The sequence below is a fragment of the Equus przewalskii genome, chromosome 12, assembly GCF_037783145.1.
Source record: "Equus przewalskii isolate Varuska chromosome 12, EquPr2, whole genome shotgun sequence".
In the NCBI taxonomy this organism is placed as follows: domain Eukaryota; kingdom Metazoa; phylum Chordata; class Mammalia; order Perissodactyla; family Equidae; genus Equus; species Equus przewalskii.
This window is the reverse complement of record NC_091842.1, coordinates 11,250,652-11,275,584: the sequence shown is the minus strand read 5'-3', so window position 1 is coordinate 11,275,584 and position 24,933 is coordinate 11,250,652. Positions and strand designations below refer to the sequence as shown.

Here is a 24,933-nt window from a genome sequence, read left to right as displayed (position 1 = left end):
ACTTTCTGATGAAAATGATTTGGAGACTCCCTTGGAAGTTGTCATGTAGTTTGAAGTATACTTCTGTCCCTGTGTTGCTGAATGCACCCACTGGACATGTTTTCCTCAGCTCCAGGTCCTTGGGAGGCATTCATGAATTCTTTCTTATTTTTTTACTTATTTTTTTATTATGGTAAAATACACACAATGTAGAATTTACCATTGTAACTACTTCCGAGTGTACAGTTCAGTGGCGCTAAATACATTCATGATAGTGCGCAATCATCACCAGTGTCTAGCTCCAAACTTTTGGTAGTAAAAAAGAAAGAGAAACACAAACTCCATACCCATTAAGTGCTCAGTCCCCATTGGCTCCTCCCTTGAGGTCCTGGAAGTCACAAATCTGTTTTCTGTCCTGAGTTCCTTTTTGCTCCTGATTCCTAGGAAAAACAACAGAGTCATGGTTGAAAAGAATTCTACATTGTATATGTTCAAGAATTTCATTTCAGTATTCCCTAAAATGATTCCTCTCATTTCTTTCTTTTTTTTTTGAGCAAGTTTAGCCCTGAGCTAACTACTGCCAATCCCCCTCTTTTTGCTGAGGAAGACTGGCCCTGAGCTAACATCCATGCCCATCTTCCTCAACTTTATATCTGGGACACCTGCCACAGCATGGCTTTTGCCAAGCGGTGCCATACCCGCAGCACCCAGGATCCTAACTGGTGAACCCCAGGCTACCGAGAAGTGGAACGTATGAACTGAACCACTGTGCCACCCAGCCGGCCCCTCTCATTTCTCTTAGAGGCTCCAGGTGTCACGGCAAAGTCAAGAATCCAAGTTCTGCTCCCCTGTTTTGTCATCCCTAGTTTGCTTTTCCTTGAAAGTTTTAACGGGCTGACCTGTTGGTATAGCGGTTAAGTTCACATGCTCTGCTTCAGCAGCCTTGGATTCGTAGGTTCAGATCCTGGGTGTGGAGCTAGCACCACTTCTGAAGCCACACTGTGGTGGCATCCCACGTAAAATAGATGACAACTGGCAACAGATGTTAGCTCAGGGCCCATCTTCCTCACCAGAAAAAAAAAAATAACATGTACTATCAAGTTGTCAAATGAATTTCACAGATACTGGAGTTGTATGTGGTACATAAAATAAGTATGTTTTAATGTGTTTAAACAAAGGAAGTTATTGAAAGTATAATGACTAAGAGACCATAAAAATGACCAGGCAGATTTGGAAAAGGACCAAATAGAGTTTCTATAAATGAAAAACAGAATTATTGGAATCAAGTGTCACAAAAGGTACGCAGGAGGGAAAACTAACAAGAGGAGATAGCAGTTGGCATTCGTGGTTACTTTGTGACTAGGTGCTGGGACTTGGCACACAGGAGCCTAGTAGGCCGGCTAAGGAGCTAGACCTCTACACAGCCACTAGAGAATAGTAGTAAGTGCTGGACCAGAGGCCACAACGGAACATAGAGGATGATGAAAAAGGTGCACTAGAAACCATTTTCTTCTTTCGTTGACTTCTACTTTAACACCACTTCATTGATATTCTAAGGGATTCAGGCTAGCAGTCTCCACCATCATCTGAGGATCTTGATAGGGTAAGTTTTAGGAGGATGAGAAGGAAAAGAGAAGAGGAAAAGTCAGGAGATGATCGCAAGTGATTCGCAAATAGCTTGTAAATGCCCTCTGGGGAGTGGTAGGCCCAATGTGTAGGCACGTTTGAATTACTAAGAAAAATACATGAGTGGCTTGCCCATGGTCTAGTGGTTAAGTTCGGTGCTCCACTTTCACAGCACAGGTGCAGATCCTGCGTGTGGACCTACACCACTCGTCAGCCGTGCTGTGCCAGTGACCCACATGTAAAGTGGAGGAAGATTGGCACAGATGTTAGCTCAGGACTAATATTCCTCAAGCAAAAAAAAAAAAAAAAAAAAAATACACATGAGCCTGCTAACTCAATTCATTGAATATGAGTAAGCACTAAAGAAGATCAATAGAGCTTGATGGATTTTGCCCAAGAGAATTTTGGAATATGCAAAAGGTGAGTGCATGGGAGGATTTTCATGCCCAAGTCACTCACCATCTTGGAAAGTAGCATTCATTTATTTTACAAACATTTGTTGAGAACTTTCTGGGTTCTCTGTAAAGTACAACTGGTAGACGTGTGGTCTCCACCTTTCAGGAGCTGATGGTCTGGTGAGGAAGAGAAGGTAGACGGGAGTGTGTGCTGGGAGGTGGAGAGGGTGGAGTGCTGTCAGCGTCCAGGGGAGAATCTGGGGGGACTCGAGGTCAGAGAAGGTTTATGGAAGAGGTGGCATTTGAGGCTGGGCCCTGGAATACCTGTGTGGTATTAGGAGAGACTCCTCGGGGCAGGTTCCCAGGGCTGTGTGGGGAGTAACCAGGGAATTGAGTTTCCATTTTCTCCAACTTTTTATTTTGGGAATTTTCAAAACTACAGAAAGTTGAAAGAATAGTTCAATAAACTATGTGTACCCTTCACGCAGATTCACCAATGATTAACATTTTGCTGTATTTGTTCTATATCTCAACACACGTTTTTCTTTTTCTTTCTTTTTTTTTTTTTGAGGAAGATTAGCCCTGAGCTAACTGCTGCCGATCCTCCTCTTTTTGCTGAGGAAGACTGGCCCTGAGCTAACATCTGTGCCCATCTTCCTCTGCTTTATGTGGGACGGCTGCCACAGCATGGTTTGCCAAGCGGTGCCATGTCCACACCTGGGATCCAACCAACGAATGCCGGGCCGCCAAAGCGGAATGTGTGCATTTAACTGCTGTGCCACCAGGCCAGCCCCTCTTTTTTTTTTCTGAATTATTTGAAAATAGGTTGTTGTCATTCTGACACTTTAGCCCAAAATACTTGAGCTTGTATCTCCTAAGTACAAGGACATTTCCCATCATGACCAGAGTATCGTTATCATATGCAGGAAATTTAACAATGATACAATAATATTATTTAACATGAACATATTCAGATTTCCCCAATTGTCCCAATAAGGTACTTTATAGTAGTTCCTCTCACCCCCTAGATCCAGGATCTAATCTGGGGTCTCACATTGCATGTAGTTCTCATGTCTCTTTAGTCTCCTTTTAGAATCTTTTTTGGGAGGTGAGTGTCTTTCATGTCATTGATATTTTTCAAGCATCCAGTCAGTTATTTGTAGAATGTCCCACAATCTGGATTTGTCTCTTTTAAGGGTTTCAGGTTAAATGGTTTTGGTTAAGTGATGTGTACATCTCATTGCCTTCTATCGAGAGCACATATTGTCAGTTTGTCTCATTTTTGGTGATGCCGAGTTTGATCACTTGGCTGAGGTGGTGTCTGCCAGACTTCGCCGCTGTTGGGGTGCTTTTATGTAAGTAATCTCTGGAGGTGATCATTTTAAACCATTCCGCAACAACATTTTTGCCCAGTGATTTTACAGACAAACAGATTGATCTGTTTCTGAATCAGTTACTTTATTGGAGGTTGCAAAATGGTCATTTTTCTAAATCTATAATTCTTTGTACATTCATTCACTGACAGCCTTCTGTAAATAGCAAGTTTCCCTTCTGCTCTCTGCATTTGCATTTCTTTTTTATTCTTTTTGAGTATTACTCCAAGCTCATGGATTCCCTTTATATTTAATGTGTTATAATACATCACTGTCATTTTTTTATTATTCATATTGTCCTAGGTTCAGCCAGTTAGGATCCCTTTATGCTGGCTCCTGTGTCCTTTTGACACGTCCCCATCATTATTTGAGCAGTTTCTTACTTTCAGGCACAAAGTGTTCCTGACTCACCTTGGACTTTCCAGCACCAGTCATTTTTCCAAGGAGCCCTGGATCCTTTTAGTGGGGAGTGATATTTGGAAATCTAGATAAACTAGTTTGTCTGCAGAGTAAGGAGTCAGAGGAAAGTAGCAGAAAGACTGGGGAGTGTGGGGAGGGCCTTGAAGGTCAGGCCAGAGAGTTTGATTTTACTCTGTTGGCTTTAGGGAACTGACCATTGGCAGCCAAGAACAGGGGAGTGACATAGTGTGCAAGATGCCATGGAGAGGGAAGCAGGGGGACAAATTGGAAGGGCATTGCCCACCTTAGTGTTCGCACACGTTGGGAGACTTACAGTTCTATTAGTTTGGGGATAGAGCAGTGATAGGTCCATAGAAAATGAAGTAAAAATAGACTGAAGCAAACCAGGGAAAACATTAGAAGAAAGGAAATGCCCCCAGTTCACCATGTGGATTATTTGTGAATAATACACCACCATAAGTCATACACTGAATATTGATTTAACCTATTGCAATATGATTATTTAGAGAATATGCTTGTATCTGTGTGTGGTGTGTCAAACTTGACTACACAGGAGCCATTTTAAAATGGAGTCAGAGCTGCCTTTCCAGAGAAACTGCTTTGCTGTCCCAAACCTTTGGACTGGGCCAAAATGATTTATTTTACTAGCAATTGTTTGAGAAGTCAATAGGAGAATGGACTTGCCAATCACAAAGACTGAGGATTGGGGACTTCCTGAAGATGGAATCAATAGTCAATCACTGTTTAGCCAAGATTAGCTCTCTGCCTCCAACTCCAATTAAAATTTTTTTTTTTTTCTTTTTGAGGAAGATTAGCCCTGAGTTAACATCTGCCACAATCCTCCTCTTTTAGCTGAGGAAGACTGGCCCTGAGCTAACATCCGTGCCCATCTTCTTCCACTTTAAATGTGGGATGCCTGCCACAGCATGGCTTGATAAGTAGTGTGTAGGACTGCGTCTGGGATCCGAACTGGTGAACCCTGGGCTGCCAAAGCAGAACTTAACCGCTGCACCACCGGGCCAGCCCCTCTGGTCAAAATTCTTTGTAGTACAATCTCCTTTCTTGGCCTTTAAAAGCCCCTGCCCTTCGGGGCCGGCCTGGTGGCACAGCAGTTAAGTGCACACCTTCCACTTTGGAGGCCCAGGGTTTGCCAGTTCGGGTCCCAGGTGCGGACATGGCACCACTTGACAAGCCATGCTGTGGCAGGCGTCCTACATATAAAGTAGAGGAAGATGAGCACGGATGTTAGCTCAGGGCCAGTCTTCCTCAGCAAAAAGAGGATTGGCAGCAGTTAGCTCAGGGCTAATCTTCCTCAAAAAAAAAAAAAAGCCCCTGACTTTTACTCCCTAGAGGGACACTGTTTGGGTTTCTACCTGAATTCATGCTCCCTGAATTGCAATTCTTTGATCCCAAATAAATGCTTTGTTTCTTAAAATGGCTTCTGTTTTTGCAGGTTGACAGGTGTTTGTGGGGGGATATAAGAGAGCAAAGGCCTCCTCTTCCACTGAAGAAAGTCAACAGCTAATTTTAAAACTGAAAAACTAAAAAACAGCAGAATATATGTTACTTAGAAATATGGAAGTAAATACCAGAGGAAAGAGCTTAACAAATTGAAAATGGATGCTTGGGGGGGTGGGAAGAGGATGAGGGAAGGGTGCTGCAGGGCTACTTTTTGTAGAACTAGTTGAGATTTTCAATTACTTTTTGCTGACGAAGATTTGCCCTGAGTTAACATCTGTTGCCAATCTTCCCTTTTTTTTTGGTGAAGAAGATTGTCACTGAGCTAACATCTGTGCCAATCTTCCTCTATTTCGCGTGTGGGTTGCTGACACAGCATGGCTGCCGAGTGGTGTAGGTCCACACCTGGGATCCGAACGAACCCTTGAACTTATCCACTATGCCACAGGGCTGACCCCGAAATTTTTTTTGAACTATGTTTATATGTGTCCTTTTTGGAACTATGTTCATTTTACCATGAAAAATACGTAATTTTAATGTAGTTTAAAACATTGTAAAAGAAGAAAGTCATTATAGTAGTTTTGGCCAGAAATAATAAAGGCCTGAAGTTGGATGCTGTGGGAATGACAGGAAGGAGAGAGTTTAAGATTTAGGCAGGCAGAATTGACAGTATCTGCTCGACCCTATGGCTGTGGAGCTCAGGAGAGGTCCAGGCTGAGCCTGTGAGGTTGTGAGGAAGCGAGGGCCAGTAATAGAAACAAAAACACCCAGATAGAGCAAGTGATGGAGGGAAGGAAGATAAGAGACTATGGGTTTGGGATGTTTTGAGTTTGAGGAACCAAGAGGACAGGCAAGAAAAGACCAGCCAGAAGCTGAAACTGTCTAAGCAAGGGTTTGTGTCTGCATCAGTGAAAGATGAGTGTGTGGCAGGGCACGGCTCCACATGACACAGATCACAAAACAGGCCCTGCTGACTGAGCTCATGTCATCAAACTACCCGGCGGAGCGCTGCACAGGGAAATGTACTCTGTTTCTCTAGAGAGTGCTACTCCTGGCGCTGGGCAGCCACAGCTGACTCTGAGCAGTGGCAGGTCTGGTACAGATACCTGGAAATCACACATTTTAATCTCTGCCCTTGATTATTAATTTGTTTATTCAAATGTTGGGAGAGAAAACACATTAAACAACAAACGTTGCTAAAATTATGATTTAAAAACTTGGGAGTTCAGTGAAAGCAGATGTGGAATGGAACAATCAGGAAAAAGCATTAGGAAGAAAGTGTGGGATTCAGACGCACAGAGGAGAAAGAAGCACACTTCTGGCAGTGGGTAGGAAGAAGTGTAGTGAATTCTGGAACTTGGGAGGAAATGGTCCACTTGGGGCTAGCTGGGAGTTAGGAGATGGCTACTGGACAGGAAGAGTGAACTCAGAAAGGATTTTCCCACAACAGGAGTCAGTGAAATTATTAGAGCAGGGAACTGAGAGTTGTGTTAACTTAGTCTCTCCCATTGTTTTTTTGGTTTTTTTTTTTTGGCATTTTCAGGATGAGATGTTAAAATCTTGTTAATCAGCTCCATTGTTTGTAAATTTGAGCGACAGAAATGGAGGAAATCTACCAAGCAAGAGTCACATTAAAATTTATTATTTTTTATATTGTAAACCTAACATATAACCAGTATAGAAAAACAAATTGAAAAATACAGAGACGAAAATAAAACCAACCATAATTCCATCTCTCCAAGGTAAGCCCTGCTCTTTATTTGAGGAGGCCCTTCTCAGCTCCTTATTGTGGGGCCCCAGCTGATAGGCCGTGCTCACAAAGCTCCGCCTCTAGCTTCCACTTCCGGCTGCAGAATTCCCAACAGTGTTCTGGATGGCTTTCCAGGGTACCTCCGGTTGTTGTTGCTGAAACTGAGCCCATCACTGACTCTCCCGTTTTAGATCTCTGCTTCACCAACACCAGGGCTGGAACCCAGGCCACAGCCGCCCCAAGTGCTGAGATGATGATGGTTGCCCATTCTCATGTGCAATTAGATGCTTCCTTTGAAATATCAACTTTTTCCAAAAAATTGTTTCTGAGTGTTTTGGAATCCTTACTCTGTGTGTAGTTACGTATCTAGTCCTGCAAATGTCCATCTCATTAGTCACCCAGTCTGTGCCTCTCAAATCTGTCTGCCTCTCTCCACTGATCTTGATCTATTTGAGGCCTTTGGAATCACCGCCACAAACTAGTGCCATTCCTTCTCAGTGGTCACTCTAGTTCAACCATCACATGCTGTGGTCATGATGATCACTTCCTTTGCCAGTCTCATCTCTGGATACTTTCTGCCTCAAAACCCCCATTTTTTAGGCATATTGTCCTGAATTTACCAAGTCTGCTGCAGCCCCCTCTGCTTAGAATATTCACCCCTCATTTCTCTTCCTAGTGAATTGCTACTTACCTTTTCATAATCAACTCAAATGCCATATCCTCTGAGGTTTCTCCTAATCCTCTTAGAAGAAATGTCTACTGAAGGAAGATGAGTTCCCTTCTCTAGTAGGTGATCAGAGGAGGCTCCAGAGAGGTGGCATCTGACCTAGAACGTACCTTTTAAGGGGGGTATACTTTTGACATCAAAGTGGGAAGAAAAGGAGAACAGGTTCTGGCACTGGCCTGCTGCATTCAGGGCCACCTAGCAGTCTAGCCCTGTTGAAGAACAGGCTGGGAAGGGATGTTCTGTGGCCACTGAAGATCTTTGAAGTGAGGGAGACAATTAAAATAGGGAGAGAATTTTTGATGAGTGTGTTTCTTATTGGACTGGATAGCCAAACAGATTTTGGACTATGTGGGTGTAGTCTGCTTGGAGAAGCAACTCAAATGTCCTCACTCCTGGCACAGTAATTGCTGTCTTCTTCCTGCGCACTTTTTTTTTTTTTTTAAAGATTGGCACTTGAGCTAACAAGCGTTGCCAATATATTTTTTTCTTCTGCTTTTTCTCCCCAAATCCCCCCCAGCATACAGCTGTATATTTTAGTTGTGGGTCCCTCCAGTTGTGGCACGCGGGATGCCGCTTCAGCATGGCTTGATGAGCCATGTCTGCACCTAGGATCTGAACCTGCGAAACCCTGGGCCATGGACCCTGAGCGCGTGAACTCAACCACTCGGCCTCGTGGCTGACCCCTTCCTGCGCACTCTGTACAGCACTCATCACATAGCATAGTGATGATCCGTGTCTCTTATTTTTTCAGGGCAGTCTTTTTTTTTTTTTTGAGGAAGATTAGCTCTGAGGTAACTGCTGCCAATCTTCCTCTTTTTGCTGAGTAAGCCTGGCCCTGAGCTTACATCTGTGCCCATCTTCCTCTACTTTATATGTGGGACGCCTGCCACAGCATGGCTTGTCAAACTGTGCCATGTCCACAACCGGGATGTGAACCGGCCAATCCCCCACCACTGAAGCAGAACCCGTGCACTTAACCGCTGCACCACCCGGCCGGCCCTGTTTTTCCTTCTCTATCTTATTTTTTTCCCCTATAGCACCCAGCACAGTGCCTTGAACATTGCAGGTGCTAGTAAAGACTACTGGAATGAGTGGGTGTATCTTTAACACTTAAGTCCTTTAATGTATTTTTCCAAAGAAGCTTCTGTATTACCCTTTCTAGCAAGCCCCTAGAAACAAGCATCAGACTAATATCCGGATCTCAACGACACCCTCATAAAGAAGAAGTTAACTTTGGGTGAGCAAGGCTGGGGCTCCTTGTCCTTCAGTGGAACCTTTGCTTGGGCAAGGTCTTAGAGTTGCTTCCCGCCAACCCCTCCTCCCATCCGCCCCACCCGCGCATCCCCGGGCGTGGCCGAGCGCGGCGCCTTTAAGGAGGGGGCGGAGCACAAGTGGAAAGACAAAGCCCCTGGCCGCGCGCTCCCCCTCCCCCCTCCGGCGCACCACACGGACACTGGTGCCCGGATGTCGGTGTCGCCGTCGGTGACAGATGGCGCAGAGTCTGTATGCTAGGGGGCTTCTCTGGCTTGACCTCCTTGAATTCCCGGCATTTCGGTCTCCGCTGTCCCCCAGTTTCAACTCCGCCGCTGGAGGTCCGCACGCCTGTCACCGGCGCTTACATAACGTGACCTTTCACCTCTTCATACTGCCCTCTGGTGCGCTGCAACGCAACTGCGCGGCTGGGGAAGGGGGCGGGACCCAAGAGGAGACCGGCAGCTCCTCCGAGCCAGTAGACTGTGAGCACTGACCAGCTCTCCGCCTATTGGAGCATTCGCCACCGGCGCCACAGGGGAGCAAGTTAGTGTGTGCGCTGGCCGGGCGAGGGGGAGGAGGGGAATCTCCCGCCATTTTTCAATAATTTCCTCCGGTGCAGCTGAGGAGGAGTCGTGACTGCCGAACGCGGGGACCCGTAGCGAAGGTTGGCCGGAGGCTGCCGGGCGGCGCGGCGGCGTGCGCGGGAGCTCTGTGCCCCGGCGTCCGGTTGCATGGCCCTCGCGCGGCCGCGCCGGCAGTGAGGGAGCCGAGTTCGCGCCGCCCTCTCACCCCTCCCCTCCCCCACCCACCCCCGGGAGCCTGCGCTCGCTCCGGGCCGCGGGGCCTAGTGCCTCGCCGCGGGCTCGCTAGGTGCCGCCGCCTCGCCGCCGCCGCGATGGCGCCACTGCTGGGCCGCAAGCCTTTCCCGCTGGTGAAGCCGCTTCCCGGCGAGGAGCCGCTCTTCACCATCGCGCACACTCAGGAGGCCTTCCGCACTCGGGAGTATCCTTTCCAGCCGCGCCGGCCAGGCCGCCCGCGGGGGGCGGGGGGACGGGGGTCCGGGGCCGGCGGCGGCGCGGCCCCGCGCGGTGGCAGCTGTCAGCGCGCCCGGCGCCGGCGGGCCTGCGCCCGAGCCCGAGCCCGAGCCCGGCGTTCTGGGGGCTGGCCGGCCCCACGCAGGCCGCCCGGAGCCCCGCGCCCTCCATCCTTGCCCGGCTCCGCACTTTGTCCCCGGGCCTCGGCGGCCGGCAGCGAACCCCGCGTCCCCCTCCTTTAGGGCGGCAGGCCTTCGGGCCCGGGGGGCGCGGGGCTGCCTTCGCTGCTGCCTTTTCCTTTTTAATTAAACCGTCAGCTGAAGTTTTTGAAATGGGACCCGCGCGGCCTCGTGATCCGCTTGCACCGTGTCGGCTGCGTTTTACCCGGTCTCTGCGGGGGCACCCGTGTTTCTGTTCTCCCGGCGGGGCTGGAGGCCGGTGATGATCTGACAGGATCGGGAGGTGGGGGACCGAGAATGGGTTTCCAGACTCAGAGGAAAGGGAAGAAAAAGAGTTCCCTTGGAGGAGCTGATGACTTGCTTCCCTGGGCATGCACGTTTGAAATTTTGACGATTTAGAAGATTGGGATTTGTTTTTGAGTAAAATTAGGCACGACGTATAAGTAGGAAGCATTGTCTTTTAAATAAGCATCCTCTCTTCTAATCGTTGTTTAAGATTTCTTGCGCAAGCTGAGTGTTTTAGTTATCAGTTGTATGACTTTTATTTACTTACCTTATGGATGCCAGATGAGTCCTTTTTGAAGTTAAAGTGTGAAAAAGAAGATTTCTGAGTTAAGCTTTCTTTAGTGTACGGGCAGCTTCAAGAGGGAAGGCGAATGTATTAGTATTTTGATTTATCAGCTTTTTCCCTTTGGAAGGTCTTGACTTCTTAGTAATTTCTGCTTGTTTGCTTCTGCGAAGGAAGTGCCCATGTGAGCGATGTCATTTCATTTCATTTCTCTTTGATTCCCCCCTTCAACGTAATACTTTATAAGGTAACCTCATTCATGTTTGAGTGCAGTTTGTGAATATTGGGTGTTTACGTACAGAGAGACCTGGAAAGTAAGTCCATGCTGTAGGAATGCTCTTGAAGAAATAGAACTGTAGCATCTCAGAGCTGAAATGGACCTTGGAGGTGGTTGGGTTCTCCTGCCTGCTTTGCCAGGTGGGCCCAGGAAGTTGAGGTTGACTTGTTAAAGGTCACACACTGTAAGTGACTGGAGCTCGGAGTAGAATCTAGTGCTCTTCCTATCTCATCCCTGTAAGTAAATCCAAAAGGAATTTGAATGATGTTAGTGCATTTTTCGTATCAGTTTGTGGTCTAAGGTGCATTTCAGGGAGGAGTGCGGGTGGTAATCTGGTTCTTTTTCTTGTCTTGTTAGGACTTTTGGATTGCTTTGGAGAAGTACTCCAGCTCTACTAAAAACATACAGCATTATTCTAAAGGTGCCCTACTTTTAAAAATTTTTTATAACATTCGAAAACATTTGTGGAGTAAAAAATTACTTGTGGGAAGCTGCCATATCCTTTTCAGATGTCATCTTTTGAGCAGGTGATGGTTACTCACATACTAATATCATCGGACGTTCATTTTTCAGGTCTGGTTCTAGTGGAGTGTGGGAAACATGCGATAGAGAAGAGACAAGTTCTGAGTCTGTCGTAGGCCTGGAGCCATGTAAAAAATGGCCATAGATAGCTAGTTTAGAACTGGCAGCACAGGCGTATTCATATCATTTACCAAAATCATTGAAATACAACGAACTATATGAGCAGTTTCTCTTGATGACGGTTGAAAACTGAAACCTGAAGCTTTTTAAGTGGTATGTATTTAATAAAAATCTTCATTTTTTACATTTCCCGTACCACTATTTAGAACCCTTTTAACAAAGGAGTTCTTAAATGTGTTACTTATTGGGGGGAAATTGCTCCCTGGGGAATTTCTACAAGTGGAAGCACTTTGAGGATCGTTTTTAAACAATTGTACTGTGTGGTTGGCAGGTTGGCATATTTCTTTATTAGGCTATTAGTGATTTTATAGAGGAGAACAAGTATGTGGTTGGGTAACAGCTGCGTTTGAAGTATTGTTATTTCCAGTTCTTAATTTATATTTACTGTTATGTTTTTAATAGGATTTGATACTTTAATTTTCTCCTAATACCTGCCTTTTGATTGCATGTATATTCTATAGCAAATTTGTATGATATTTTATTGACTTAAAGAAAGTATTGTATACCTTTATTAAGCTTACAGTGGTGTGACAGTGATGCACACATTTAATGATTGGGTGTTATATATGGATGATTATGTTTATTGTACGGTAGCTTTGAGTCTGTGGTACATTACTTCCTAGGGAAGTACTACAGGCAAGACACTAGGCATAGTTGGAGAAATTAACTATATCAGAATCAATTCTTGATGTGATTATTTGACAATAGGATGATAACACTGACTGTATTTTAAGTCAAGATGGATTTTAAGGAGGAACCAAACCTACATGCAGCCTGCTGTAGATTAGTATTTTTGTTGTATTGCTTTAACTCCTAGTTTGTAAAGCTTAGGAACAACTAGTTCATAATCTTTGTAGCATCAATATATGAGAACTTTTAGAGATGTAATGTGGAGGGGCTGTTAGAATACACAGTTATTCTGGCTCTAGGCAAGAATAATTTGACTTGCCTAGAAAAACATGTCTAGAGCATGTCTCCAGAGTTGGAGTTAAGTTGTAGTTGCAAGACAGGATTTTATTGGAAAATGGGACTACTGAGCTCTTACGTTGATTTTTATAGTTTAATTTCTTTAAAGTAACAAGTTATACCAGATTAGAGTTATTTTTAACTTAATGATAAACTGGTCCAAAGAAAGAAAATAGGATAAAAAGCAAATCTTGAGTTGGCACTTTGTCACCTTACGTACAACTCTTAGGGTTATAGTTATGCTTATTTAACCTCCATACTTTTCTGGGCCATTTCCTTTCAGGCTATCAAGTACTTTATTGAAAGAAACAATCCTTACAAGGCTAAAGAGAACAAAGCAGCAGCATATTGTGGTAAGGAGGTAGCTCTTGAACTCATGAAAAAGTAGATTCGTATTGAGATAGTCTAGGATTTGAAAATATCTTATCATTTATAGCTTTCACAACCTTTGGAGAATTACTTTGACATTTTGTCTGCAATATATGTGCAGCGGTCTCTGGAACACTGAAACCTCAATTGGCATTTGCTCTGAGTGGTTATTTGAGAGTGAGCGAATTATTTTGGTAACCTAAAATCTGAAATAGGATTTAGAGGCAGCTGACTCAGTATGCTTCTAGTGGACTGTTTTTACTCCTTTCATTTTCATTTTTTCTCTCGCTTTCTTTTAACATAAGTCAAAGTAGTAACCAGAACATAGTTACATAAACTTAAAAATACCCAATGTTGGGGATTCTTGCAGGAATTTCAGTTTCAGACTTGAAATTAATCTAATTTAGATGACTAGTCAAACATTTTGTGTTATTGTCAGAGGACGTACATTCCTAGATGTAAACCTTAGGTTTATAGTGCTGTCCAATAGAAATATAATGTGAACCACATATAATTAAAAGTTTTCTAGAGGCCACATTTGGGGGAAAAAAAGAAAACAGGTGAAAAAAGCGAAGGACACATTTTTTCTTATTCCAAGATCCAGGCTGAAGGAGCAGTCCCTGTCTGCAGCGTGCTTTTCTAGTGAAAGTAAGAGCTGGAGGAAACCAGGATTGCTTTTTCAGCTTCTTCTGGGAGGTGGCATCTGTCACATCTGCTCACGTCTATTGGTCACAGCAAGTCATGTGGCCAAGCTCAACATCACTGGGAGGGGATGTATGTTCCTCTTCACAGGAAGCATTGCAGGCCCCATGGCAGTGGGTAGAGATGTAGAATTCTTTTAAGGAAGGGAGGTGAGTATTTGGAAAGAATAATACAGTCTGCCATATTTCAGGGGTCAGGGAATGTTTCCTGGGGGAAGTTACTTTTAAGTTGAGATCTAAAGGATGATTAGAATTTAGTTAGATGAAGGATAGGGGACTTGGTTTTTTGAAGAGTTTGTGAATGTGAAAGTTCTTGATTTTGAAAAATTGGAACAAGTTTCATATGGCTGGAGTGAAGAAGTGGGAAGGGAGATGGAATTGCCTAGTCGTGAGAGATACAGAAAAGGGCTGCATCACACAGGTCCTTGTGAGATGGGCTGAAGAGTGTGGACTTTGCCTTAAATTTAGCAGAGGCTGTTGAAAAATTTGAACAGGAAAGAAGCAGTCTTTTAGGTCAGAAAGATCACTGTGGCTGCAGTGTTCAGAATGGATCTGCAGCCTTGAGACTAGCAGCAACATAATCTAGGTGATAGATAATGGTAGTCTGAATAAATTTACCAGCCCTTGGGGTGGATTTCAGAAATAAATTAGGTAGATTTGACAGGATTTGGTGTTTGATTGGGGGAGGAGTCATGGATAATATTTTGGTTGTCACTTGGTTAGTGGTGTCATTCTCTGATTTAGAGAATCCTGGAAGAAGAACAAGAGTTTATTTCTCTTTGTTTGACTGAGAATGGGGGGCATGGGAAGCGAAGTATTTAGTTTCAATGTTTTTTTTTTTCTTTTTTTTGAGGAAGATTAGCCCCTGAGCTAACTGCTGCCAATCCTCCTTTTTTTGCCAAGGAAAACTAGCCCTGAGCTAACATTGTGCCCACCTTCCTCTACTTTATATGTGGGATGCCTACCACAGCATGGCTTTTGCCTAGCGGTGCCTTGTCCGCACCTGGGATCTGAACCGGCCAACCCTGGACCGCCGAAGCAGAACGTGCACACTTAACTGCTGCGCCACTGGGCTGGCCCCTAGTTTCGATGTTCTTATATTGAGTTGCTGTGCATATTCAAATAGAAATGTCTGTATTACTAGTGGATATATGGGCCTGGAGTTCAGAGAGAGACTGAGCTGGTGATAGAAATTGTTAGCATATAGGTAGTAGTTGAAGTGGGAATGGATGAGGTCACCCAGAATGAGAATGCTATGGTGATAGCAGTGATTTTACTTACTTATTTTATTTTATTTTTTCTGAGGAAGCTTCGCCCTGAGCTAACATCCGTGCCAGTCTTCCTCTGTGTTTTAGTATGTGGGCCGCCAGCACAGCATGGGGCTAACAGAGCGGTGTAGGTCTGCCTCCAGGATCCCGACCCAGGCCGTCTAAGCCGAATTTGCTGAACTTAACCAATAGGCCACTGTGGCTGGCCCTGATGGCGGTGGTTTTCAAAGAAAGGTGGGAAAGATATGTTTCAGGGGAAAAGGGACTTTCATTGTTTGAAAAACTATGATCAATTTAAATATATTTTGTTTGAAAAAAGTTTCCCCTTTTTCTCTTCTTAAAATAATACAAATCACAGGAAATAAAGCTCAACAAAATCTTGACTGGTGAAGTGATTTTCAGTACTCTGGGAGCCAGAGGATTGCTTCCCTGTGAACATATTTGTATTTCAGGAGGCCTGAGGGCAAATGAGATTTTTAGGTACTCAAAAGAAGAAATGGGTTTAAAAACAAACAAAATTGAGGAAAAAGGATGCTAGGGTGAGTAGCACAAAGGACTAGAGAAGACAGGAATTACCAATGTTGCCAATTAAAATGTTCTAAAATCTTATGACTGAGTGAGAAATGAGAATCCGAGGCTGGATTTAGGATCTGTTATTGGAGTGGAAGGACTGAATTGAGGAAAACATAGATGGTTGCAGTTAGGGACTGAAGAGATGAAGATGACTCTGATTTCTGACTTGGGCACTAGGGCCATTCAGTGAGGTTGGAAATATCTGTTAAGGAGCAAGTTTGGGAGGGGGGAGGGATAATAAGAGTAGAGTTTATAAAAAGTTGGATGTGAGGTATCACTGAGGCATCCAGGTGCTACCTGTCTTGTATGTTGTTGGCTATATGGGTCTAGGTATGAGGGGAATAGACTGGGCATCTTATTCCTATTTTTTAAAATAACAGCTAATAGTAAGAACTTAATGTTCTCTCTTTAGGACATCTTTGCTAATCTCACATTCTCTCTGACTACACAGTGAATTTCTTCAGTGTAGCTAAATAATGTATTACAATGTTATCAAGCTTTTGAATGTTTTAATAAATCCATGTACTGATTCTTTCATTGTCTTTATTTTACCTCCCCTCCTCCAGTGCAAACAGACAAACAAAAGGAGAAAAGGAATCCATGTTGTTGGTTAGTTATGATAATATCCCTCCGGAAGCCATACTGTTTCCTTTTCTCTCTCTATAGGTTTTTATAAATTTTCAGTGATTGGATTTACATAGCTTTGGATGGAAGTCTGACTCCTGGTTTTTATTTATACTCTCTTTTGTTGAATCATTTAAATATTAATACCACCCCTGGTAATGAAATAGACTCACTGCTTTGGTTTTGGCAGATCTGGAGAGTGATGTAGTCAGGGAAGGTGCTTATACTATTGGCTAAAACTGCTGTTTTGGATTACCTGTGGATTTGTCCTTGTCGTTTGTCTTTTCACTGATGATAACCCTGGAAAACCAAGAATCTCCATATATTAAAAATGAATTACTTGTTTAGTTGTGAGGTAATATTCCAGAGGGAGCTGTTTGAATACTTTTAGTTCAACCACTATATTCTGTTTGTTTTGAGGAAGATTAGCCCTGAGCTAACATCGGCTGCCAATCCTCCTCTTTTTGCTGAGGGAGACTGGCCCTAAGTTAACATCCGTGCCCATCTTCCTCTATTTTACGTGGGACTCCTGACACAGCATGGCTTGACAAGCGGCGCATAGGTCCGCACCCTGGATCCAACCTGACGAACCAGGGGTCACTGAAGCGAAATGTACGAACTTAACCACCGGGCTGGCCCTCAACCACTGTACAAAGTGTCACTTGGAAAGTACAGAGATTGGCAGCTAATTCTCTATTTGTGGTGTTAGTTTATTTTCTTGCATAGCATCTGTTGCTGTGCATAAAAGCAAATTAGTTACTTGTCACTTGAATTTGAATGTGGCTTGCTGGTAGTGAATTCCAGTTGAGATGTGTGGAAGGTTACCATATACCTGGCACTAACTTATAGGATCTCTTCTTCTATCTCCCTCATGAAGACTGAACAATGACTGGTAAATGACTTGTGAATGTAGTATTATTGGAGACAATATAAAGACTGGATCAATATTATTATATCAAAATTATTTTAAGACTTTATGGCATTTATTTATTTATTTTTTTGTTGAGGAAGATTAGCCCTGAGCTAACATCTGTGCCGGTCTTCTCCATTTTATTTGGGGGTCAGCATGGCCCAGAACCTGAACCCGGGAACTGGGCCGTTGAGGCGGAGCGCGCCAAAATTAATCACTATGCCTTGGGGCCGGCCCTTGGAATTTGTTTTTTAAACCTTACGAATCAACATGTGTTTCCAAGGTAGACCGGAAGGCTTTTAGTAACTGGATCAGAGCATATGCGCGAGGTTATTCCAAACCGCCTGTAGACTGTGGACTAGTCATCTCCTCTCACAGCGGACCTGATCCTAAACTTGCTGGCCATCTGACGCCTGTAGTGATTTCACATACCTTAGCTTCTCATTCCTCATGACTTGTGTTGTGTTTTGCCTTTATTTTTCCTTACAAATTTTTGGTACTGTGTAAGTCTCGTGAAATGAAACTTGAGTGAATTGAAGAAATCACGTTTGTACTAAAATATTAACATTTTATTTGTAAAACAAGACAGACCATTCTAATCGTACTTTAGTCTTAATCATCTCGTTTAGAGAATCTGATTTCAATTTTATATTCTCATGCCATCCATACATTATAGAAAAGATACTGTAGTTTTATTTATATATATATAAGTATTTTATGGATATGGATTGGTTGTCTCTGTTTCTTGAATATTGTTTTCCTGAGCCACTGTTAACAGAGAGTATGAAGCCCGCTTGGAAAGATACAGTGAGCGCATTTGGACGTGTAAGAGTACCGGAAGCAGTCAGCTAACACACAAGGAGGCCTGGGAGGAGGAACAGGAAGTTGCTGAACTGTAAGTAATGGCAGCATTGCCCTTCTACCACTGTCCTCACCTTATTAGGAAAGGGGGAATGTTAACCATAAAGCAAAATTTATGTTTAAATTTGTGGGGCGTAAATTGGAATACATTACATTAGTATAATGTATTGGTGTCTGAGTGCCTTTGCCTAGTGATATTTTGCTAGTAACAGAGTGTTTGGAATATATAGTTGTATGTATAATCATTTAGGCATTTTCCAGGCTTTTGAGTATTCTTGCTCTGTACTTTTACCTTGTAAATACTCTGGAGATGTGGTTCTAAGCAAAGGAACCTGGTATAATCTAGCAGTAATATGGAGGCAGCAAATTAGCAGAAAGTTTTCTTTATTTTGTGGTCGTTTGAAATTTAGGACAGTATTTACAGCAGCTATCAAAAATAAATACACGGTTTGAGGACAGTTTATCTAAGTCGGGTGGTTGAATGAGGTCTTTGAAAAAATCCTGTGTTCAAAGTGCTTACTTGTCTGGATATTCTCTCAAAGAAAACATTCAAAATTTGTGCAGTAGGAGCATGCAAAAGGTAAGTAGAAACTAGGGATGATAAAACAGTACTCTGGGGAATTTGGAATAGAAGCTTTTTCTGTGGACTTCTCATTGACTTGTCTTGTTAGCAGATAAGCAGAGAGCATACAATTTAGTAATCTAATACTGTTCTGCTGTTTGTCTAGTGTAACAGCTCTAGGTTCACTTGAGACCTGAGTTCTAGTAATGGCTCCATCACTGACTAATAATTAGTCAAGACTGTTAACCTGCTGCCTGTTTCTCCTTGGCCTGGGTCACTTACATCGTTCCATTTTGGATTAGTGTTATTTATGTGTATGCCTTGTTTAGTATACTAGACCAGGGGTTGGCCAACGTTTTCTGTAAAGTGCTAGTTAGTAAATGTTTCAGAGTTTGGGCCATGTGGTTTCTGTCTCAGCTATTTAACTGAGGTTGTACAGTGAAAACAGCCATAGATAATACATAAACAAGTGGGAGTGACTGTGTTCCAATAAAATTTTATTTGCACAAACTGATGGCAGACTGGATTTGGCCCATGGGCTGTTGCTGACCCTTGTGGTGGCCTGTCAACTTCTTGAGGGCAGGTCTCATATTTGGCTTATGCTTGAATTGGTTATAGTGCCTAGGAATAATCCTCTGTACTGCATAAGCACTAACTGTTTGTTCTTTCCAAATAGAGATTACACTACCTTCTCTGGGTGTCTTTTTGGGACAGAAGGATATGTGTGTGAAAATTCTGTGCAAATAAAAGATAATAGCCATTAACCTACAACTAATAAAGAGTATAAAGAGTAGTAAGGAGGAGGTCAGTTATTGTTGCACGTAATATGATTATATACCTGAAAAACCTAGAGAGAATCAAGTGAAAACTGTTAGGAACAAATAAGAGAATTTGGTTTCAAAGTGAAAATAAATTGCTTTACTGCACATGAAGAGATAAAGTACAGTGGGAATTTAGAGGCTAGAGAGACTAACCTGGGGTTGTTTGGGAAAACTTCATGGGATTTCATGAAGAAGGTGCTGCTCGAAGATAGTTTGTGCCAAATTATAGAAGACAAGCTGAGACTTTTGTATTTAATTCAGTAAACAGTGAGAGGACAGCAATAATTTTTGAACAGGAGAGGCGCATATGACAGTTTCATTGATTGGCATTGGGCTTTGAGAAGATGAATCTGGAAGCAGTGTGTAGGATAAGTTAGAAAGGGAAGAGGCAAGTGGGAAGTCTGTGTAGGCTAGCTAAGAGAGTATTCAGGTAGGGAATCATGGCATTGTTAGGAATAGAAAGAATGAGATGGGTTCTCTCATCCTTTCTGAAGAGAGAATTTTTGGCCATAACTTTGGAAAACCACTGCAAACTTTGTTCTTGAAAAGTCATAATACACATAAGCGTATTAAAGATTTTCAGAAGACTTATAGTAAAGAAACTTTAGCATGGTTTAATCTTGTGGGTTTCAAACTTATTTGGCCTTAGAATCCATTACATTGAAGGGGAGTTCTGAAGAACACACTTGGGGAATGCTTTATGTGATTTGATACCTAATGATATAGGAGGTGATGGGAGCAATTATTGAAAAAGACTGAGGTTTTACAATTTTTATTCAAAGTAGAAATCTTTTTTTCTGATTATAACAGCAATGAATATCTGTTAAAGAATGTAAACAGTACAGAGTTAGTAAAAGAATCTGAATATCATTGTCCAACATCACTCCCCGGAAATACCACAGACAATGGAGTTTTAAACCTGAGTGATTGGGAGGCTTAATAGAAAGAGAGAGTGAATTTATAGGGGCCAAGAAAGGCCTAATGGAATTAAGGAAGTCTGAGGGCATCTTGGAAGTATGATTAGGCTGGGAAGGAGGACAGTGAGGGGAAGACAAAGGTAACAGCCTTAATAAAGGCAGGGAGACTAGAAGCTTCTTGACTGTGACTGGGGAATAGCAGATAACTTGGTATGTTAATTAATTGTAAGGGAGTATGATAAGATTTTAAGTCTAGCAATCAGTTAAAGGAACATCTGTAGTTATGAAACCTACAGAGAGTGATTGAGAATATTGTAATATGACAATAAACCTAATACTTGCATTCGATGAATGTTCTTGTGCCTGATCCTCTCCTCTGCCCCACAACACAAATATTAAACTATCTGGTCAGAATTGAATCTCTAACAACTATCTGTTTAGGTTGCTTCCCATTTTCTGCTACCGTCAAGAATCCAGCAGTGAATATCTTTGTGCCCATTGACGGTTTTGATAATTGTTGTCGGACTGCCTTCCAAAAGACTTGAAACAGGCTACCAAGCAGTGTGTGTATGCTACTTTGCACTAATCACTTGCTCATATTGAGTGTGATAATTAAAATTCTTTTTGGCTAGTTTAATTGGTGGAAAGTGGTACTTCATTCTTTTACTTTGCAAGGGCTTTGGTGTTCAAGTCATGGTTCCAACATGTTAACCCTTCCTACTTTATTTTCCTTACCCACAAAATGAAAATTCTAGGCATCTCACAAGACATTGTGAGAACTATTTGAATGAGTGCATGTGAAAGCATGTTATTGATTGAGACGTAACACAAATATAATCAAGTTCTGGTCTCCTAACCGAAAAATGGGCAAAGGATATGAATAAATAATTCATACCTAAAAAGGGAAGTCTACTGCGAAAACAAACTAATGAGAAAATGTGCAGCCTTACTAATGATGTGACTATTATTTTCACTTTATAGATGAGAAAATTAACTTGGATAGGTCAGTTTGACAAAGCTATTTAAAAGTTCGTTCTTTTTCCTGTGTACCACATGGTTTTTAATCTTTTTATTCCCCAGTGCCTTGCATACATTTGCTAGAGAAATGTTTAAATTGACTTGGGGTAAATCTCTGGATAGGTTTTTCTGCATTTTCTTGATAACTAATAACATATTTGTTTAGTTTGAAGGAGGAGTTCCCTGCCTGGTATGAGAAACTTGTTCTGGAAATGGTTCACCATAACACAGCTTCCTTAGAAAAGTTAGTAGATACTGCTTGGTTGGAGATCATGACCAAATATGCTGTGGGAGAAGAGTGTGACTTTGAGGTAAACGCCTTTTTTATTAATGTTATTTGACTCACTAACTATATGTCAGGATTGGAGCTTCCAACATAGATTACAGAATGTGTTTCTGTGTGTGTAAAATTGTGTTGTATATGAAGATGGCTTTACTTAATATCAAATATTATGAGGACCAAACTTTTGAACCATATTCATTATTGGAAATGTTTAATACGATGATATTTGTTACACTGTGTACCATTGCACCCTTGTTTTCCCTGTTTTGTCCCTTTTTGATAACTCTCTGCTATCTTGGCTTTTTTTTGTTTGGTAATTTTTTTCATACTTTGTTTAAAAGACTTTCAGATTTATTTAATCCAAATCTATGGTACCAACAAGCAAAAGTTTCACTGTAATAGTGAGCGAGTTGACTTTTTTCTTTTTCTTCTTAAATTTGTTTTTTAATTTTCTAGCCCAGGTAACTCAAGGATAACTGTTACTAAAGTGATAGCTAACATTAAAGCAGTCCGTATGTAATCCTTTGAAAGCTTAAAGTAAGATTCAGGAGGAAGGGTGCTAATATTTGTTAAATATCTGTGTGTGCTGGATATTGGGCTAGTCGCTTTACATAATGTCTTGCAGAATCTGCACAGGAAAGTTGAGGTAGTAAACAGTAAGATATTTAGATAGCTTGTTCAGGTTGATATAATGTGTTAGTTCTGAGTGATTTCAGCTGTGTATAATGAAATAGCTGACTAACAGTGGCAAGTACTTCTCAAACTTTAGCTTAAATAAAATCATTTAGAGGGCTTGCGATACACGTTGTTGGGCCCCATACCCTGAGACTTTGGTTCAGAAAGTCTAGGGTAGGGCCTAAAATTAGTTTGCAGTTCTAATGAGTTCCTGGGGTGGTGATGCTAACACTCTGGAGACAACACTTTGAGTAGCATCAACTTAAGCAATTAAGACATTTGATTATCTCACATAATAAGTCTTAGGGGCAAGTAATTCCAAGTTTGGTATAGAGGCCGAATAATACTGTCAAGGACCTAGACTCTGTGTCTTTCTGCCTTTCTGCTCTGCTCTTCTCAGTGTGTTCGGTCTGGTCCTTAGCTTTGTTGCCTCTTGGTTGTGAATTGTATTCAGAGTGAGGAAATGCTTATCTAAGCATAGTAAGAAACTCTTTACCAGGAGCATATTCTCCCCCACCCTCCTTTGTCTTTTACATGTTATTGGCAAGACCATGGCTTATATAACCACTCTTAGCAGTAAGGAGGCTGAGAAAGTGAATACTGCCTTTGTTTTTTTAAGCCTCAAAAGAGGCAAGCTGGCGCTGGCGTAGTGGTTAAGTTTGCATGCTCTGCTTCCATGGCCTGGGGTTTGTGGGTTCGGATCCTGTATGCGGACCTACACACTGCTCATCAAGCCATACTGTGGCAGCATCCCACATGCAAAATAGTGGAAGATTGGCACAGGTGTTAGCTCAGGGCCAATATTCCTCACTAAAAAAAAAAAAAACAAGCTGGCAAGACAAAAGAGGGAGGGATATGGCTTATGTAGCCCAACAATAGCCAGTAAGTGATGGGACAAGGATTCAAACTTTTGTCCTTTGTCTGGTTCCAAAGTCTGTCTTATTTTCTTAATTTACTTTGACTCCCTGTATCTGCTAGCAACTTCTTTTTGTATTTGTGATGTCTGTGGGATCACCAGTGGGTTTTAATCACACACTTTATATCACTCAGCATCCTGGCAGGAAACAGATGGCATATTCAAATGGTGTAATTGAATTGAGTTTAATAAAGGGACTCTAGATAACAGACAACATCTGATCTAGGTCAAGGAAAACTAACAAGGAAGGGTTAAGTACTCTCTGGCTGTCAACAGTGGAGAGACTTGACTACTTCTAGACCCCAAGGGAACAAGGGGAAGGTGTAGATATTGGAGCTAGAAGAGAGTAGTGTAGTTGTAGAAGAATACGTGGTAGTAACATATAACCAACCTGCTAGGAGATAGGGGAATAAATACCCCAGTGTCACTTTTCTTCCACTGTCTCATCTTTTGCTGATACTTCCTATGGGCTAAACTCACTCAAATCTAGAGGACAGGGGAGCCCTTTGGTGAGGAAGATTGGCCCTGAGCTGACGTCTGTTGCTAGTCTTCCTTTTTTTTTTCTCCCAGTACATAGTTGTGTATCCTAGTTGTACGTCCTTCTAGTTCTTCTATGTGGGATGCTGCCTCTGCATGGCTTGATGAGTGGTGCAAGGTCTGTGCCCAGGATTTGAACATGTGAACCCCAGGCCACCAAAGTGGAGCATGCGAACTTGGCTACTACACCACTGGGCCGGAAGGGAGCCTTTTGATGTAGTCCATAGAGGTCAGCCTATTTAAGCACAGAGCAAGGCAGAGAAGAATGGAGATAGATTTGGAGCAAAAGGAAAATACTCTGCACACCTTTGCAAGGTGGAAGATGAAAGGTTTGAGGAAGGGAGAACGAGATTCGGGAGATATGCCCATAAACATGTAAAAAGATGTTTAAATTCATTAGTAATCCTGAAAATCAAATCAAAACCATAGTGAGATCATTTTGTACATGTCAGATTAGTAAATATGAAAAAGTCAAAATAACACTAAGTTTTGACAAGAATGTACTACTGCTCATTCACTGCTAACTATTTTGGTAAAAACTTTGGCTTTACTGAATACAGTTGATATGCACATACTCTTTGACTAAGGATTTTATTCTTGAGTATTTACTCTTTTTAATAACTAATAATGTTGAGCATCTTTTTGTGTGCTTCTTGCTATCCATTTATTCATATTTTCTTTGCAGTGTCTGTTTTAATCTTCATCTCTTTTGTTTGTTTGTTTTGAGGAAGATTAGCCCTGAGCTAACTGCTGCCAATCCTCCTCTGTTTGCTGAGAAAGACTGGCCCTGAGCTGACATCTGTGCCCATCTTCCTCTACTTTATATGTGGGATGCCTACCACAGCATGGCTTGACAAGCGGTGCCATGTCTGTACCCGGGATCCGAACTGGTGATCCCTGGGCTGCTGAAGCGGAACATGGGAACTTAACTGCTGCGCCACCAGGCCAACCCCTTCATCCTTTTTAAATTGGCTTGTTTTCATGTTTTTCAGTTTTGAGAGTTCTTTATATATTCTGGATACAAATCCCTTATTCAAAATACGCTTTTGTTTTTTCTTCCAGTATAAAGCGTGTGTTTTCCTTCTCTTAACAATGTCTTTTGAAGTACAGAAGATTTTAGTTTTGATGAAGCTGAATAGAAAGCAAATACACCTAACTGTTATCTATAATTACATTTAATATAAATGATCT

General features: G+C 42.4%; 1 protein-coding gene across 1 annotated transcript in view; it reads left to right on the top strand.

Annotated features, from left to right (window-relative positions):
* The first annotated feature begins 9,162 nt into the window (after positions 1 to 9,162).
* BAZ1B (bromodomain adjacent to zinc finger domain 1B) overlaps positions 9,163 to 24,933 on the top strand; it is a 73,717-nt gene continuing 57,946 nt past the window's right edge. The window contains exons 1-3 of the mRNA XM_070567738.1: positions 9,163 to 9,984; positions 17,932 to 18,048; positions 21,498 to 21,642. Coding sequence (XP_070423839.1) covers positions 9,878 to 9,984; positions 17,932 to 18,048; positions 21,498 to 21,642 — 369 coding nt within the window. The 5' untranslated portion in view covers positions 9,163 to 9,877. The remainder of the gene's footprint in view (positions 9,985 to 17,931; positions 18,049 to 21,497; positions 21,643 to 24,933) is intronic.